General features: G+C 44.8%; 1 protein-coding gene across 3 annotated transcripts in view; it reads right to left on the reverse strand.

Annotated features, from left to right (window-relative positions):
- The window catches only part of plxnc1 (plexin C1), a 21,946-nt gene extending 3,342 nt beyond the window's left edge, over positions 1–18,604 (reverse strand). The window contains exons 1-27 of one of the 3 annotated variants that reach the window (XM_018730067.2): positions 17,434–18,604; positions 16,262–16,402; positions 16,049–16,180; positions 15,660–15,775; positions 15,151–15,259; positions 14,888–15,047; positions 14,470–14,569; positions 13,991–14,072; positions 13,808–13,846; positions 13,378–13,511; positions 12,798–12,974; positions 11,679–11,784; positions 10,465–10,629; positions 7,531–7,704; positions 7,322–7,424; positions 7,062–7,157; positions 6,712–6,815; positions 6,577–6,618; positions 6,257–6,381; positions 5,394–5,592; positions 4,572–4,718; positions 2,971–3,136; positions 1,875–1,975; positions 1,316–1,391; positions 1,111–1,145; positions 934–1,029; positions 249–412 (exon numbers count right to left, since the gene is read on the reverse strand). In XM_018730067.2, coding sequence (XP_018585583.2) covers positions 249–412; positions 934–1,029; positions 1,111–1,145; positions 1,316–1,391; positions 1,875–1,975; positions 2,971–3,136; positions 4,572–4,718; positions 5,394–5,592; positions 6,257–6,381; positions 6,577–6,618; positions 6,712–6,815; positions 7,062–7,157; positions 7,322–7,424; positions 7,531–7,704; positions 10,465–10,629; positions 11,679–11,784; positions 12,798–12,974; positions 13,378–13,511; positions 13,808–13,846; positions 13,991–14,072; positions 14,470–14,569; positions 14,888–15,047; positions 15,151–15,259; positions 15,660–15,775; positions 16,049–16,180; positions 16,262–16,402; positions 17,434–18,339 — 3,995 coding nt within the window. In that variant the 5' untranslated portion in view covers positions 18,340–18,604. The remainder of the gene's footprint in view (positions 1–248; positions 413–933; positions 1,030–1,110; positions 1,146–1,315; positions 1,392–1,874; positions 1,976–2,970; positions 3,137–4,571; positions 4,719–5,393; positions 5,593–6,256; positions 6,382–6,576; positions 6,619–6,711; positions 6,816–7,061; positions 7,158–7,321; positions 7,425–7,530; positions 7,705–10,464; positions 10,630–11,678; positions 11,785–12,797; positions 12,975–13,377; positions 13,512–13,807; positions 13,847–13,990; positions 14,073–14,469; positions 14,570–14,887; positions 15,048–15,150; positions 15,260–15,659; positions 15,776–16,048; positions 16,181–16,261; positions 16,403–17,433) is intronic. The other 2 variants (XM_018730069.2, XM_018730070.2) reach the window with 2 other exon arrangements.
- Between the last annotated feature and the right edge of the window lie 804 nt (positions 18,605–19,408).

Raw genomic sequence — 19,408 nt, forward strand, 5'->3', positions numbered from 1 at the left:
ATAATGAGAGTTGCAAGGTCAGTATACTTTGGATCTTCAAGCAAGAGCTTAGATGCACGGTTTGAATGTCCGTCAGCTTCATCTAGAACAAAGGCGCATACTAGTGTGGTGAATGACCATGGAAGATGATATTGCTCAGATAACGGGAAATGGATGCGTTGCATCGTCTTGCCAATGGGAACGAACCCCACCCTGTGTGTGATGCGTCACCAGCAGCGGTGGTGTTTAGGGGGTTCACGTCACACTACCTGTTGGTCTTCCAGATATGTAGCACATCTGGGTCTGTGATCTTCTTGCTTTCTGCTTGAGAGTCCAAGAAGTCAAAGAAGTGCTTGATGGCAGGTGAGACCCTGCCGTTCGTGGTGCCCCAAATGGTTCTGAACAGGTTTTCAACAAAGGAGTGGACTGCTACCTGAGAGAGAAACATGTGAGTGGCCTCTTACATCCACTTCTGCTTGTCTTACCACTGAAAGCCACTAAGAGCATTTTTTTCCATACTCATCTCCTATATTTTTCCGTATTGCTTGTAAGTCGCAGGTTTGAGTCTCACCTTCCGACTCTAGTACCCTTGAGCAAGGTACTTTACCCTAAATTGCTCAAGTAAAATTACCCAGCTGTATAAATGGGTGAATAATTGTAACTGAAACATTGTAAGTCGCTTTGGAGAAAAGCGTCAGCTAAATGAATAAAGGTGAATTTTTCTGCTGATGTCTTCAAACCTGTTTCATATATAACACATCAAAAAAAAGTAGCTGGGATAATTTGTATGCAGAATAATAATTTTATCACATCTACATAAATAACGAAGTACAAAACACTAAAAGGCAAAGAAGCAAATTATATTTGCGTTTTGCCGTTACTTATTCAGTACGTAGAACGTAGTCTAGAAGATGAGACCAAAATGTGGATTGGTTCTTGCCATTGTTCCTGTACCTTTGTGGAGAGCAGTTTTGTTAAGTAGATCTCTTTGAGCTTTAACTTCTTTCTCTCGGGGTTCTGCTCTTTGTTGTTGTCAATGTCCGGATCAATCTGGGAACGCGATACGCCGGTAAAACAAACGTGATCCTCACTGCTGGACTAAAAGTGCGTACATACCAGGACGCCGCTTACCAAGTGGAAGTACTTAGTGGAGAAGTTCTGATCATCTGTAATACATAGAGGAAGAATGACACGCATGCACATGTGCGAGATCTGATTCAACGGGACTGTTCGCTCCTTGAGAATCGAGAGATGGGGGTCATTTCTGGAGCTATTTGAGCTCAATAAGCATGTTCAGGTGAGCGTGGTGCATGATGGGGGAGGAATCAGAACTCACCTTTCAGGCTGACTTGAGGAGAAAGGGTGGAGTGGGCCTTTTTGCTGATCACTTTGATAGAAGCTCCATCAGGGACCTGGCAAAGGACACCCAGCTTGTAGCGGATCTGTTTTGTATTCACTTCCCAACTCTTGCATCGCGTGGCTACAACGATTATGTGCGTGCATTTAAAAGAGTACATTTAAAGAAATTCAAGTTTACTGTACTGTGAATCACAACTCCTGTTGGTATAAACTTATTCTTGATTCACGTGATCTTTTAATTACTGTATACATTTCACGCGTTTCATGCCGTTTTCTCGTTGCATGGTTACCACACAATAATTTATCTGGTGATGTCGCACTCCTCGGAGTGGTCCTGCAAACACACCGCAAACGGTTCCCGTGGTCCTCTCGTTTTCCTCAGATATGCGTTAAGAATCTGAGAGCTGGCTCACAACACTTGTCAAAGAATTAGAGGACAAAACTAGGAAACGGGAGCCATGAGCCAGAGGCCATTATGAGACGACAGGGCTGGTTCTCTTTTTGCGGGTGGACGGATGGACAGGGCCGCTTGTCACCTGGAAGTGCTTTACTGTGTTCAGTAACGTCACCTCCCCGAGAACCTCGGAGCTTCTGTCCACTTCATACAGCGTTTGAGAGCCGCCTTCTTTCACATACTCTAAAACAAGACCAACAAAACAAGTCTCATTCGGATACGGTGGTTCAGTGCTCTTGGGCTGGATGCTTCACCGCATTTCCTGTCAAAGTGTAACGTGAGGATTTGTTCAAATATAATCCACAAAAGATTTCTATCACCAAAACACCGTCAAATCTAATGTGGTTTAGGAGCTGTAGAAATTGCTTATGCGAGACCGTCACTCCTCACACGCAGTCTGAAGCCACTAGTCCCGAGTGGGGTCGTGGCAACACAGGGCGCAAGGCTGGAGGGGGAGGGGACGCACCCGGGACGGGACGCCAGTCCATCGCAAGGCCCCCCGAAGCGGGATTCGAACCCCAGACCCACCAGAGAGCAGGACCCGGCCAAACCCGTTGCGCCACCACACCCCCACTGTCACTCCTATATTGTGCATTTCTGACAGGACTCAGTAGATGACACAGCAATATATGACATGGTGTGCTAAACAGGTTGACAATCCCCCACAGAGTGATTATGGCTAATGAGCTGAAGGTTTTCTTAAAGCCTGGACTTGGGCAATTGGGGTCCAGTGCCATATACTGCACAGTGCTGCTTGAAAGTATGTGAGCCCTACAGGGATGGTCATTATTCTTGTATAAAATATAATGAATTCCTAAAACGGTTAAATGATTAGGATTTATGCTCCTGATTCTACTACCTACTTGGTTTAAGTTGGGGTTCACTTACATCTACACCTGCACCACTTCTGTTTTTCTACAACACACGATTTCCTCTAACGCAACATATGAAACTGGTCATCACACCCCTATTATGTCAAATGAGAAAGTCTGCTTCTCATGAAATACCCATGTCATTGTGAAACTAAGGGCCAAGAGGGGTTCATGTACGTTTGAGCAGCACTGGAGAAGATGGGAAACTTCATGAAGTGCTGCAAGTAACTGGGCACGTACTAACGTTCTGCTAGCGGTGCAAGGTTCTAGTCACTGTCCCCTTCCCAAAGTCAGCACCAGGCTTACCAACGTCTATCTCCCCAAGCGGCTTGCTGTAGGGGAAGCCAAACTTGCTCTTAAAAGCCTCAAGGATCTTCTCCTTAACCTGGTCCACGGTGTCGCAGTCCAGTATGACCACGTCCAGGGACTCGCTCTCCTCGCCCGAGGCGACGGAAAAGGACACCTTCAGGGTCTGACAGAAGAGTAACAAACGTGAGTTTCAACATGGGTTATTTCCGCAAAACCGTAGAGAAAACATCCGTTGTATTTTGACATTTTTTTATCCTACGAAATCTGCGACCAACAATGCATTTTGTCATTATAAAGTTCCAGTGCGCTGCACTGCAAGTGATTTTCGAAACTAACTGCCATTGAAGTCCGTCGCCGCATGACTCAATGGGCTGACAGGCCTTAGAGACAGTAGGGCATGCAAGCTGTAAAAAAGTGAAACTAGCTGGTTTCAGACAGGATGTGGCATGCATCTGCTGACCACAGAGCGTTTACACAAAAAATAAGGATGCCTGTTTGAGTGAGTCAGAACAGCAGCCTCTTCTTAATTCACACACACTGGCTGACACCACTTGTCCCAAGTGGGGTCACAGGGAGGCAGAGCCTAACCTGGCAACACAGGGCACAAGGGACACAGCCGGGACGGGATGCCCGTCTGTCGCAAGGCGCCCCAAGCGGGACTCGAACCCCAGACCCACCAGAGAGCAGGACCCGGTCAAACCCCCCGCACGCCCTTTCTCCTTAATTCGACAGGTTAAACTTAGCAGCCGACCCGGAACTGAGCTTGTTGCAGAAGATTAGAATCGAATTTCGATCCCAAACGAGATGAGAAGCATTATGAAACCTGTTCTCAAAATGTCACACGCGCTTCTCAACGGAAGTCGACCCACATGGCTCAGCCCATATTTCATACACTGTAATATTGCATAAATGAACTCTGCGAGCTCTGGAGCAGATCCATTTGCGTTCGTTTCTTTGCGCGAGCCGGTTTCTGTTTTAACAAGACTAGGAGATGAGCTCAATCTCGCCACTATGTTCCTGCAGCCCCGAAACAGCAGAAGATGTGGTTGCGCTCTCTCTCTCTCTCTCTCTCTCTCTCTCGCCCACACGCACAGACGCGCGCGCTCTCCTTTTTGCACAAAAACCTTTCCCGCTTGCAGCCGCAGCCTACTGGTAGCCATCGTGACTGCAGATCTATAAATGGTGTCAGAAAGCGATACGATCAAAAGCCTGCAAGTGTGTCTTTTTGCAAGACCTGCCAGTCTGATGGAGTAGAGGACCCTACGGTACCAATAAACTCAAGCCTGAAGTTACACGCATGAATGTGTGCCAGTCCGGATAATTCAGCATGACTCCATACACTGCAAACAGTCTGCGGTTTACAGCCCACGTGCTGCGTATTCATGGTCCCGCACTCGTCCCGACACTGCCGCGCATTTGCACTTACGCAGTCCTGCGTTCCGCTCCGTGTTGCGCCACGGTCAACGGAGAAACGACATTTCGCTCCGCTGTATATGAGCTATATAGCATAGGAATGACAATGAAAACCTCTTGAACCTGACGTTCAGGGGCAGACAGAAATACATGCAGGCTGCACAAAGGAAAGGTGGAATGCCTACCACGGCGTTGAACTCCTGGGCCTGCCACAGCAGCCAGTCTTCGTTCAGCGTGTACAGAGCCTTCCCGGTCACGCGGTCCACAGGGCCCCTGTTGATCTGCTGGCTCAGTGCACATACCAGCAAGTACAGGGGCTGCCCCACGGTCTCCTGGGGAAAGAAAAACCCAGGCACACTTGCACATGTGTAATGTTACTATAAATCAAAAGCAATCTGTTAGCTTTCACACCTGCTTCCACCAGACATTTACATCTATTCACTTAGCAGACACTTTTCTCCAAAGCACCTTCCAATGAACTCTACGTAGTGTTATCAGCCCACACACCTTATTCACCGCGGTGACTTACACTGCTAGATACGTTACTTATAATGGGTCATTCATCTATACATCAGTGGAACACACACACACGCATGCACGCACGCACACTCTCTGTCACTCACACTATGGGTAAACCTCAACAGCATGTCTTTGGACTGTGTGAGGAAACCAGAGCAGCCAGAGGAAACCCACGCAGACTCCACACAGGCTGAGCAGGGATCAAACCCACATTCCCTCACACCACCCAGGCACTCGGAGAGCAGCGCTACTCGCTGTGCCACCCCAGACACCTCCCACAGAATGCAGGCAATATAGCATCTCATCATCAGCGCCCTAAATTATCACACAGTTCATTGATCCCATTGGACACTATTTAATGCCATTCCTTATGTTTAATCACACAATGGCTACAGGCCCTCTGTTCTCTCTTTGTTATACTTGGTTCACTCCTGCGATATCCTGCACGGACGCCGGAGGGTAAGTAAGCGACATGAACCCTAGCTGACCCGCAGGAAGCCGTAGAGGCACACGGACATCCAGTTGGTGAGTAGCTTCTCCACGATGGACTCTGTGCGGCGCAGCATGAGTTTGGGCTGGGCGTTACTGGACTGCTCCATCAAGGCCCTGAGCAGGTCCTCCATCAGCTCCGTCAGGTAGGGCAGGTCCGCGTGCAGAGCAATCGTCAGCAGGGAGGCCACGGTGCACCTGGACAGGACGTGAGCCAGTCACCTGGCACGTTACTCTGGAGGACACTTACAGTGATGTAAAAACCAAGTACACCTCCTTCATCCCCCAAAACAACTGGAGGCCTTTCTTGTTGAAGAATCGTGCAGTATCACACGGCGCACGGTTCAGGACCAGTACGACAGCGTTTTAAGAAGGACCGCAGCTGTTCTAAGCAAAGGTAGCCCCTATTCCTTATTATGTCCTATTATTTCCATCATTTTGCTCATTTCCTGTGAATGGAGAAGATTAATTTGTTTAAAATGACAAAACCTTTCAGAGGGTTTTATGTACTCCTTCCCTCCTTCCACAACACTGCATACCTGCATACAATCCGTGGAGCACCTAAGTTACTCCACCCACAACACTAGACTACATTCATTACCCCAGATATCACAGTACATTTGGTACATCTGAGTTACTCCAACCAGTTCAGCAATCCACTCCTGCTATAGAAGATTTGCTCCACCCAGGTTGCTCCTCACAGCACTGCACTGCACGGCACGATTCATTTACTCCACAAGATGCAAGACAGCGATCTGTGGCATGACAATTTTGGTGCTAATCAGCAACTAGTGGAGCTGTGGCAGCATAACCATGATCCCGCAGCAGTTTAACAACAAAGACACTTTAGTTTGTCACTCACTTGTCCTTTATAGTGAAATTCTTCTGCTCCTCCAAGGTGTGGACGAAAGAGGTGATGAAGACTTTGTTTCGGAGGAGGTGTGCCAGAGCCATGCAGCTCCCATCTAGCTGCTTTTTGTCTTGATCCTGGGAGACAAAACGTATTCCTCCACGTCACTCCAAAACGCACAGAAAAAATCAGATACTGATCCACAGAACACAGCAAAACATATCATTTAGTCAGGATTTGTCAGGGTCTGCTAATAGTCATTCCAGTGCGCATGACTCATAATGAATGGGTCACGGTGATGGTCCAGGGGTCAGGTAAGAAATGAAGCACACCTGGTCAATATCTCTGATGTAGCACTTAGTCCCAGGTCCAGCCTGTGAATAGAAACACGTGAATTCTCACGTACGCTTTACATCTGTGCTGCGCGCGTTTCTTCGGCTCAGTAGAAACCCAACTATTTTCCTTACATCAGGAAAGAATATCCTGGAGGCAAAATGCTTGTAGTCCAAAAAGGGGATTGTGCCGACGTTTTCAATCAGCGCTGACGTTTCCGTCTGCATGTCAACAAAACCTGGGGGGGGGGGGAATAAGGAGAATATAAACATGGATTTTTTCTCTAGTCAAACCATTCATCCTTGAACTCCATGATTACAACTGAAGTTCAGCTCAGCAGTGAAAGAGCAGGCGATTTATGCATCAATGGCAATTTTGGTTTTACGAAAGCTGTCGGCAAGCGAGCGAAAACTACAGGGGTACGACTGACTTCATCTTCATACGCTTCAGGCGTCACGCTTGTACGCAGCCAACAAGGACCAACCTTGTCTGATTTCGTTTCGGATCTCGCACTCCAGCATTTCCAGACGTTCATTCATCTGCTTCGACAGCTTCCTCTGCTTAACACGATAAACAAACACTAGACACACAAAACTTGGTTAGTTTGGCTGCTACGGGAAATTATTTCACGTTATTCAGACAGAAAAGACGAACTGACTCTTATTTAAGACACTGCAGTATCAGTATGTCAGAAACGGGCAAAATTAATTACAGACTTCCTACTGCAGAATTCATCATACTCACCCATGATAATAAGGGGTATAAACGCCAATGCGATCAGGAGTGTAAGTAAATAAAAATTGTTATTCTGTTCTTGGAGCTCAGTGAAGAAATTTCCCATCGATATCTGAATGAAAGAAACAACGGCACACAAATATTGCAGTGTGTGCAGCGTATGATCATTTAGTGCAAGTGATTCGAATGGGAAAAATAGAGGTAAAGGAAAAGCCTACCTTAACGGAGTGAATTTTTGCTTGGGCCTGATTTTGTATTTCGCAGATCACAGAGTCCTCCCCTGCCTCGCTGCCCACCTCAATTTTAAGTGGCGTGCATATATGTACATTGTCCCCCTCTGTGGCATTTATCTTGAGCTCAGTTATATTTATGTTCAGTTCATCCACCTTTTTCTGCATTGGAACAACGAGGAAACAGGAGCGGGAGACGGCCTGGTATTTTATCAACTGCTGGATTTATGGCCAAGTTTTGCCTTTTCTAGTCTAACATGGCAACCCTCTATTGTAGTCTTGATGAGGGCATCATATGAATTACTTAACTGAAAATGTTCACGAAGGCATCAAATGCATAAAATTGTATACATTAAAAAAAAAAAAATTACAAACCCCATTTCTGGAAAAGTTAGGATATTTTCTAAAATGCAATAAAAACAAAAATCTGCAATTTGTAAATTCTCTTGAATCTTTAACTGAAAAAAAGTACAAAAGTAAAAATGTTGTGGATGACCAACTTGATTGTATTTTGTAAATATAAGCAGATTTCAAATTTTACGCCTTCAACACACTGCAAAAAAGTTGGGACAGAGGCAAAATAAGAGTGAAAGTTTATAGAATATTCAGGTAACATTGTTCTGGAAGATTCCTCAATAAGGTGGTGAATTGGTAACCGGTGAGGGTATCATGATTGGGTCTAATAGGAACATCCACCAAAGATGCAATCTTTGCAAACAAGGATGGATCGTGGCTCACCACTTTGTGCCAAACTTTGTGAGAGAATTGTCAATCAGTTCAAAAAGAACATTTCTCAATGCGGGATTGCAAAGAATTTAGGTCTTTCACCATCTACAGTGCATAATATTCATGTAACCGGGAAAAAAATTCACGGAATCCGGAGAAATCTCAGTGCGTAAAGGGCTGGAAACCACTAATGAATGTGCGTGACCTTCGAGCCCTTAGATGGCATTGCATGAGAAACCGTCATGCTACTGTCATAAATCGTTGCATTGGCTCCCGGTCGCTTATAGAGTTGATTATAAAATCCTACTTTTGACCTATAAGGCAATACATGGCATCGCTCCGGCTTACCTTTGTGAGATCATTAATTTTTCTATCCCAGGACGATATCTCTGTTCATTAGATGCAGGTTACCTTAAAGTACCTATGATCAATAAGACCTCAGTAGGAGGTCGCGCCTTTAGTTATAGAGCACCTAAACTGTGGAACAGTCTACCAGTTAATTTCAGAAATGCCCTGTCCGTTTCTGTTTTCAAATCCCGACTAAAGACTTACTTGTTCACTCAGGCATTCCACCTCGTAATGTAATTCCACCTGCCTTGGTTGTTTATCACCTTTATAAAAATGCATATTAAATTTACTTAAGTAACAAATTACTAACTCTAGCCTATCTTGTCGTTGAGCACTACCTCGCTACATAAGACCTGAGGAGGCCGGCCAGTGGCGACGGACGAATCCCGTGCCGACAGAGGACGATGCCCATCTGCCGTGACGATCGAGACGTTCCCTGCCGAGCTGGGGATCCGAGATGCCATTTACCAACATTATAATTACTTGTTAAACACTGGCTTACAAATTGTTATGTTCTAGAATGCCCAGGAGGGGTGGGCAACCGCTGGCCCGTGGACCCCCAGAGGTTTTTTTTTCTCCCTCAACCCTCAGTTGGGAGTTTTTGTTCCTTTCCCCGGTGGCCAGTAGGTATACTTATAACTCTATAATAAGTTCTTCGCTATGGTAGACATTAGTCAACTGTCTTCTTTGTTTGTATCCGTTTTCCTTGCTTTATGCCTGTGTTAAAGTGCTCTGTGTCACTGCGTGAGAAGAGCGCTCTATAAAAATAAAAATAAAATAAATAAATGTAGCCACATGGGCTCGGGAGGACTTCAGCAAACCATTGTCACTTAGCACAGTCCGCTGCTGTATTCAGAAACGCAACCCGAAACTCTTATGCAAGGAGGAAGCCACATATCAGTTCTATGCAGAAACGGTACCGAGATCTCCGGGCCTGAGCTCATCTCAGATGGACCGAAAGTTCGTTTCAGCTTGTTTTCGGGAAATCGGATGTTGAGTTCTCCGTGCCAAAGATGAAAAGAAACATTCAGATTGTTGCAGCGAAAGGTGCAAAAGCCAGCATCTATGATGGCATGGGGGTCCATCAGTGCCCACAGCACGGGTGACTTGCGTATGTGTGAAGGTACCAGAGACATATGCTGCCATCAAGGCAACATCTTTTCCCGGGAAGTCCATGGTTATTTCAGCAAGACAACGTCAGGCCTCATTCTGGACGTGCTACAATAGGGTGCCTTTGTGGACACAGAGTGCACGTGCTTGACTGGCCTGCCAGCGGTCCAGATCTGTCCTATTGAAAATGTATACCACATCGCAAAGAAGAGAATCAGACAATGACAATCATGGACTGTTGAGCAGCTGAAGTCCTGCAGCAAGCAAGAATGGGCAAAAATTCCACTTGCAAAACTGCAACAATTAGTATCCTCAGTTCCCAAATGATTAAAAAATGTATTTAAAAAGAAAGATGATGTAACAGAGTGGTAAACATGCCTCTGTCCCAACTTTCTTTGAATGTGTTGAAAGCATCAAATTCTGAATTTGTTTATATATAAAATACAATTAAGTTGGTCGGTGAAAACATTGAAAATCTTTTCTTTGTACTTTTGTCAGTTAAAGGTTCAAGAGAATTAATAAATCAGAAATTCTTTTTTAAACTGCATTTTAGAAAATATCCCAACTTTTCTGGAAATGGGGTTTGTAGAAAGCAATGTCTAAAGAAATAAATAATGGGATTAATGAAGTCATGAATCATTCAACATGTCTAGCAGAGAACTTTGACTCAAAAGGCTTCATTGTATCCCTTTAGATGAAGGTCAGATTTAGAGTTTAAGCAGCGTAAAAAAGGTTTACCGCAACTGTGATAAACAGATGGTTTCCTGCGGGTGTTGCTCTGAATCTGGTAAACTGTGGATCTGGTAGATATTTCAGATTGCTGCATGGTATCGTGCTGTTCGCCACCTTCAAATTGACTTGTGCCACTTTTTTTTCTTGTGCTGGAGATAAGTACTTCAGAATCTGAAAGTATACATTTTTTTTGCATTTTCAAAATCGGCTGGATGAAAATGTATTTAACATATTTTATATTTTGCCGAGTTACGCAGTGATTCACACTAATAGAAACGAGACACTGAAAACACCTATTAAATAATCCTGTTTCGGAACTGCATTTCAGAACATACACTGGCTTCATGTGTTAGGAATGTTCAGACTACAAATTTTTGAAGATCTATACGTTTTCTAGTTCACACTGGTTCCCGAATCACAAACATAATTCGGACCAGAAGTCCATTTGTAGCTGCATTTACTAATTGTGGAGTAGTATTAAAAGTGAGTTTGGAGTTATGGATAAAAGCATAACAGACGTTATTTGGTTGTTAGGTTCTGAAAAACCTCTTATAAAGTTATAATAAAAATATTCCTTCGTGAGAATTTTATTAACATCAACATTAAAATTAAAATCTGTGTAAAATGACATGAAAAACCATTCACTTCTCCAGTCTCCTAATCAATATTGAGAGCTTAATTCCATAAATGTGTACAGTGTTTATCAGCTTTGGGCCACTACCTATGCAGTCAATAATGCTGATTTTCCTTTAACGTACAAATTAGGTTAAAAGTCTCAGATAAAATTCTGATATAAAAAAAAGAGACTTATTTGATTTTTTAGAAAAAACTTTTTCTTAGAATAATGTCAAGACATGTTTATGGAATGAAACATCAGTAGTTAACACCAAACAGGATGTTGGATGTCATTTTATAGTAGTGTTTAATTTTAATTTCTCGAAGTTAGCAAATATATTACAATTAAAATGTGTGTTATTTTTATTTACTACATCTATATTCAAGATTTTTTTTTACCAAACCCAACCTGGAAATAAATTGAGGAATCTGTAATAAGATTTTAGAACAGCCTTCCTTTCCCAGTTATGTTTGTAAACTAAAGGGCCTGGATGCTGCAATTTAGATGATGGGGCATTTTTGAAGAAATTATATAAACTGTTGATTATGAGAAGTTTTCATTGTAAAAAAGGAGGAACAAAGAAGTGGTGTGACGGCGAACAAACCCGAGATGTTTCACAGATCTTGGAAACTGATGAATTAGAGTCCTTGTGAATGACCTCATCCACAAAATTCAAATTTTCACCAGAGATTGCTATATTCCTTCCTCCACTGTTGAACACATGGAAAACCAAAATTAGCTTAATTAAGTTTTGTGGTTCCATCCCTTTTTATCAGGACCTAAGTCATTTTTATGGAAAAATGAATTTTTGACAAGATGCAATCATAGAAGGGACAGACTAGTAGACTAGTTCTAGTCACAAGAGAGGTTTGGATGTTCAGTGCTTGGAAAGGGTATTTAAGGTAAATTAGTTCAAGTTACAGTCCAGTTCAAAAACTAAATAACTATACACACACACACACACACACAGTCTGAAACCGTTTGCCCCGAGTGGGGTCACGGCAAGCCAGAGCCTAACCCAGCAACACAGGGCGCAAGGCTGGAGGGGGAGGGGACACACCCAGGACGGGATGCCAGTCTGTCACAAGGCAACCCAAGCGGGACTCGAACCCCAGACCCACCGGAGAGCAGGACCCGGCCAAACCCGCTGCGCCACCCTAATAAATATCTAATAATATCATAACAACATGGTTACCAATCACTGATACATAAAACTATATGGCAGTCTAAATTAATTTTATAATGGCAAAGTGATCAGAATTAATAAATGCTGAAGGGTTCACAAAATTAAATACATAACCAAACAAAATTAAGAATTAATAAAAAATGTAAAAATCAGAACATCTGTTCCACGGCCTCAGAAGGAAACAAAACCAGAGTCCGCCAAACTGCCTTCTGTAGATTTTGCTGATGGAAACGTACAAAAAAAGAAGTGAAAATGCTTGCCTCAACATGAGAGAGGTATATTTGTGAGAAGCTGGAGCATGACCCTGGGTGACGAGGAGAATTAGTCCTAGTCGGCTTCTATATGGTCAGGCACCCTGCCAGAGATCTCGCCATCTTACTATACTTCTCCAGGGTACATTAATACGGCTGCATGTTCTTGCTCGCCAGTTACAGGATAAGGCTGAGTCCAAACATCACCTACCACGTTCATCTGAGGAATAGAGAAGGATTGCTACCTAGAGCTAAAAGCACATATTAACACAGTTCATTAGCTCACCTGATCCAGGAGGTGTTTGGCGACAGGCCATTGCAAAATGGCAAGGATCCATATCTGACGTTTTGGGACCCGAAACACTTCCCGTTCGGCAGCGCTGCGCACACGGTCACAACGCCTTTGTTGCCGCCGGGAAGGTGGAATGTCAGTTTGTCCGACGTGCGTGTCAACACCGGCGACCTGTGTGTATGGGACCCGGGGTTACCTCCCTCGCACCAGCCATGACGCAGAGGAGAGCGCTGGCAACCAGTGACAGGTTCAACAGAGAAGATCACTGAACATGGGGAGAAACAGTACTGTTCTAGAGTCACTATGTTGGGCACCTAGGGCACATTTTGTAGAAATAAAAGTACTTTTTGCAAAAAACAACCCTAATCCAGTTAACTGTGGAAAACACCTTTTTGTATCACTGGCTGTGTTCTCATTGCTACTTAGTCTAACAATTTGCTTTCATTGTTTAATAAAAAGCAGCCAAGACAGTCAGTAATGCTGCCTGTGATCTTGGGTGCTTATAGCACTAATTCAGGTACATTAGGAAAATGGATCGAAGGTCACAGGGATTTCCGTTGAAATGGCAACTCACTCCTTTGGGTGGCAGTTCACGTTTTCTTGGATACGCATCTTTGCCACATTACCAAGGTTTTCTCCAGACACTATAACGTTATTCTTCCCATAGAAGGATGTTTGGTTTGGTGTGATGCTACTTATTTTTGGTTCCTAGAGGTAATAAAAAAAAAAACAAATGTGAAATTATTTTGACAACTGTTTTGATTGCACAATGGTATAAAACAAGGAAATGAAAAGGAACACTATTTCAATGTCAGTGTTGTCATTCAAAATTTTGAACGAGGGTTATATGAAGAACTGTGCACTAATACAAGTAGCGTTATTTTTCCCATTGCAGGCCATCCAAGATATATTGCTCTGCAGAACTGAATATTTTTGGCAATGACAATGAATATCTGATTCACTTATGGCAATTCCATTAATAAGAGCAGCTAAGTCAAACTCACCAAGTATTTCAGCGTAGAAGAGAAGTCATCACACTTTGCCTGGAAAAAGGGAAAGCAAATAAAATTCAGGAAAATGCACATTAGACTTCACTAAGTTCTTGTTTCGGTTTGCAGTGGGGAACCACCTTCTCAATAACAATGTATTCCAGAAGGATCAGTGAAGGATGTGCAGAATGCAATCACCTGGGTTTGTCTTGAGTTTCCAAAATTCCAAGAGCAGGTGTTAGAATTCCAGATACAGCCAGATGTGACACACTCATGGCATCTGTGTAACACATAGGGGATAGGGACCACAGGCATTTGAGGAATCCAGAAAAAAGTCATCTGGCCAAAAGAACCTGATCTTGCATAAATGAAACTGACCACTGGTTTACTTGAATGAAGGTAAAATACACACACAGACACATTATCTGAAACCGTTTGTCCCATACTGGGTCGCGGGGAGCCGGAGCCTAACCCGGCAACACAGGGCGTAAGGCTGGAGGGGGACACCAGTCCATCGCAAGGCACCCCAAGCTGGACTCGAACCCCAGACCCACCGGAGAGCAGGACTGTGGTCCAACCCACTGCGCCACCGCACCCCCTTGTTATATACACTACTTACAATAAGTCACTATCCATCAACCAGACTACCATCACTGGCAATAATCTGATTCACTTACCCATCATCTGAGGCTGTTGTTATGCTGGAGCAATTCTTTACAACCCAGTTCTCAATTATAACTTCCTCTGATATATTAATTCTCACTTGGATATCAAGGCCTGGGAAAAAAATAAAATATTTGTTCTTGCAAGCGGCATTCGTCGACAGCATCTACCTAGATATTTTTCCTGCTATTAATCGCAGGTTATAAGTCAAGTATAGAAATTATGCTGTGACTCAACATGAACATTTCCTCTGTGGTAGGTTTACCAGTGAGCTTCTTGCTTTACAGAACTGATGGAAACTCTCCTTCTGGAGTTCCCTCCAAAATGTACTACTAGTCTCTTATTACACACATAGTGCATTTTGTTGAGAGAACAACATTAATAAATCATAAATGTAATCCTCCAAAAGAACGATGTCAGGGTGTCACTGACCTTCAGCAGGAACTCTTTTCACTGGGAATCTACAGGAACAGTAGAAGAGACTTGGTTCCACATCAGTCCCATCACAGAGGTCCTCACCCACAGCAGTGAAGGCACATGAGAAAGCAGGACTTCCAGTCCATCTCAGAAGGGTAGTCAGGTTCACCCTGATCTGACCAGGGGGGACGGGAGGGGGTCAAAATACATTACTAGTCTGTTCAACCAGAGTACAACATCTGATAAAAAATATTAAATGACAGAGATAAATCTGATACCATTTCAGGTGAAATCTGTCCCACTTCAAATGCAGCTATTGTATTCTGTGCAGATCTCTTGCTAATGGAGATCATATTTGGTCCCAAACATTCACTGTGAAACATGCATCTGGAATGATGGATGAAAGGGAACTGAATCAACAAAAAGATGACAGGTTGACTCAAGAAATTAATGGACATGGGATGAGCACAAACAGGAGATGGTTTCAAGTTCATGTTTCTGAAGAAAAGAGTAGAGAAACTCAGATGAGGGACCAACGCATCAAAGGTCTGAACACAAGAGAAGAGTTAAAACTGAAAAATCCAACTCAAAGCCTATCAAATTTTCAGAAAAACTTATCCTTTTAGTGTTCATATAACATAAGACAGACTTGGGTAGCCTAATGTGCTCATTCTCTATATAGAATGATTGATGAAAACTGTATTTTAAGCAGCAAGGACCTCACAACAATGTGTGTGCGGGTAAAACAGCTGCAGTGTCTGTCTCTTTAAGAAAGTCTGGTACAAACATGGTGAGCAGAGACCTGTGTTCTGAGACACACCACACGCAAAGGGGGTCCTGCACAGACAAGCAGCTGTTCATGTGCAAATAGTCACCGCACTTGTCCAACTTCACCGCCATCAGCTGCAAGAGACAGAGACCACTGTGAGTGCGGGTGTCAGAAACGATTGAAGGTAGAATACATGAAACGCAGTACAATATAACGGTTATTTTATTGCTTCCTCAAAATTCTCTCGTTACCCATGTTTTCCCCATTTACAGAGTTTGATATTTTTAAACATATTTCCACAAGAGCACTCAAGCAAGGCCCCTCTGAACCTTCAAGTTAAAGTTCTGAGGTTGTAAAACCTCTATTCTGCTACGTGCTCTTTGCATGGACATGAGAGAAAGGAGCACCCGTTTCTCCATAGCCACGTAGAGATGCTTCTTATCCACTGGGTCCAGGATCATTCTGGAGAACTTGCGGTCATCTTCAGATTTGTGCAGGATGGCTGGACAGGTGGGCTTCAGGTTCTCGTCCAGCGAAATCTGACATCAAAGCCTCACGTAAGCGCGACGTGTTGAAATGTTTCTGGAAGTTTCCGCTTGTACTGCGTACTCGGCTCCTACCTTGATCAACTGACCATCAGCCGTCCCAACAAACAGAACCACCCTGGACTGGATGGACACCGCTGTCACTGCTGTCATCGAGTGGTATTTAAACACGACGGCCAAAGGCTCCAGTGGCTTAGCATCCATTACATTAACACTCTGCAAAGAATGTTTGGATTGCTTGTTATTTTAATTAGACATTTTTGTCTATTATGACTTAGAGTGTTGGATAATAAATGACAATTTACCCACTTATACAGGAAGGTATTCTTATTGAATCAATTCAGGGTAAGTACAGTTATGAAGGCATAGCAGTGTTCACCTTTGTTTTTATGTTAAAACAAAGCACCAGAGTCCCACTTAAAATTAGACCAAATTAATTCACCAGTGAAAGTAGGTAGGTTGTGGGGGGTGCAGTGGCGCAGCGGGTTTGACCGGGTCCGACCGGGTCCTGCTCTCTGGTGGGTCTGGGGTTCGAGCCCTGCTTGGGGTGCCCTGTGATGCCCTGGCATCCCATCCTGGGTGTGTCCCCTCCCCCTCCAGACTTGCGCCCCCTGCTGCTGGGTTAGGCTCCAGCTCCCCGTGACCCCGTATGGGACAATTGGTGTCAGATGGTGGGTGTGTGGATGTAGGTCAAACCTCACTACTGCTCATGCATCTGTTGTTCTTAAGGTCTTCAAAAATCAAGCACAACACGAACAAACTGAACTGAATTACATTAGAACACTGGAAAAAAAGGTAAAACTGAATTAAAAGTGTGACAAGGCCCCTCACACACAAAATATGAGCCCAGACAAACAACTACAATTTGACCATCAAAAAGCCCACTCATGAAATCTCTTAAATACTAAATTCCTCTAAGAAAGAAAAATTAACTCACTTCTGTTGTGCCTTTTTTATGGTTCGAGTGGTGTTTTATTTTCATCTTTCAGAAGCTTGGTGTGTTGTGCACGATCCACTAGGTAGGAGGTTGGCAGGCTTGGTTTACACACACTACGGGAAATTTATTATAGGCGATATGGACTGTGTGAGAGGAAACCGGAGCACTCAGAGGAAAGAAACTCCACAGAGCTGGATTCGACGGAACCCCTGAAAAAGCAACGCGCTTGTGAAGCGGCTGCGCCACTGAACGTGTCCGTAGAGTAGTGGTTTAATTTTAGGAGAGAGAGAGAGAAAAAAATATATCTGACCTCTCCAAGTTGACAACTACTGTCGCAGAAATAGGGGTCGGGGCGGGGAACCCTCCTCTCTGCCTCTGTGATGTCGAAAAGCGCCAGCGCCGTGTTCGTGGGGTCGCTCGTCTCGTTCCCTCGGAAGACTCCAGCCCACAAGCCCGCGGGACCGCCGTCCACGTCCGCGGAGGACACGAGCTCCGCGCGCGCCTTGTCCTCGCAGCACTCGAGCGTCACGCTTCTCACGGAGTTGGTCGCGTCCGCCTTGCTGGAGCTGCTCCGCATCCAGAGGAGCCGAACCAGCGGCCGCGATTTGTCCTCTATGTTGAGGAATAAGTACACGCGAGGACCCTTCTGGAAGCCGTCCACGAAGCGGACCACGAGAAGTTTTCTGCTCAGTTTGATGTGGGGCTGCTCTCCCTCACCGATTGCGGAGAAGATCCCGCCAGACTGCTTGTCCTGGGTGTTCCTGAGGGTCACCAGCTCGTCGCGTCGCGGGCAGCGGGCGGGAACCTCCCTCTGGAAGACCGCGGCCACCAGGTACGTGTCGCTCCCCGGCAGGTGCATGAGGAAGCCCAGGGCAGAGTCCTCGCGGGCGATCGGGGAGACGGCCACCGCCTCCGAGTAGATGGTGTTGGAGATGTTCTTGAGGTCGAGCACCTCGCAGTGGCTGCAGTTCTTAGTCATGCAGGTGATCAGCGTGCCGTTCTTCTCGAACACCACGAAGATCTTCAACAAGGTGCCCACGCTTCGGGCCGGTGTCACCTCCTGCAGTCCACGGTTCAGCTGGTACAGGTGGTCCTCCGTGGACACATAGATGCCGTACTCACTCACCGCGAAGTTCTCGATGACTTTGTGGAAGGTGTGGCTGGGATGGCATCTGCCGGGAGACACGAGGAAGAGGAGGATGAGAAGCGCCTTCATCCTCACTCTCCACCGTCGTAAATGAATGTAAAGAAGGCAGTTAAAGTGGGACGCATTGGAGACAGGAGGGACAGCACTGCATAAGACGATCTTCTCTGCAGCCTTCCTTTCCTTTAACTTCCCTTTATTCTAAAAGAACCGGTGACGACACCGTTTCGCCCAAAAATTCATAAACCAGAAACAGGACGTAATGAGCCGCGCATTAGATACGTGCGCGAGGACGGTCGCCGAGAATCTCAGAACATTCTAAATAGTTCCTTAGTTAAGTCTTATAATTACACCAGCAAAGGAGACGCTTCATAATCCAACACAGCTGAAATATCATCATTCTTTAATTCCGCAAATTAACCTCATCATGATCATGTATTGAAATTTACCTGTGGATTTCATTTCACATTATAAAATGTATGTAAAAGACAGGTCTCGCAAAATCCCTTGTGATGCTGACAAGGAGTACAGGACTGTGAGAAAAGCTGCAGATGAAAGCGATACCGAATGTTACATATGTACCCTGGGTGTGGTGACTGTACTGTATTATGAATTACAGCGCTGCCGCACGTCGCACACAGAACAGTGTAGAAACGGTGCTTAGGCGACCTCTACTGGACAAACGAGGGACTGACGTCCGCTCCTTGACACCGGCATTTACATTACATTTATTCACTTAGCGACTAGTCCAAAGCGACTTACAGCGGATACTATGTAGTGTTACTAGCCCACACCCCTTATTCACCAAGGTGACTACGTTGCTAGATACACTACTTACAAGGGGTTACTCATCCATCAGTGAAACGCGCTCACTCCATGACACTCACACACACTCGTATGGGTGAACCTGAACAGCATCTCTTCGGACTGTGGGAGGAAACCCACGCAGAGACAGGGAGAACATGCAAACTGCACACAGACTGAGCGGGGATCGAACCCGCGTTCTCCCGCACCACCCACGCGCTGTGAGACAGCAGCGTTACTCGCTGTGCCACCGTCCCGCCCGCGCGCCCATTTAATTTATTCACTGGACACAGGAAAATGAATGTTAAATTACAAAAAAGCCGTTATTTCCACAACT

This window comes from Scleropages formosus, chromosome 21, assembly GCF_900964775.1.
Source record: "Scleropages formosus chromosome 21, fSclFor1.1, whole genome shotgun sequence".
NCBI lineage: Eukaryota > Metazoa > Chordata > Actinopteri > Osteoglossiformes > Osteoglossidae > Scleropages > Scleropages formosus.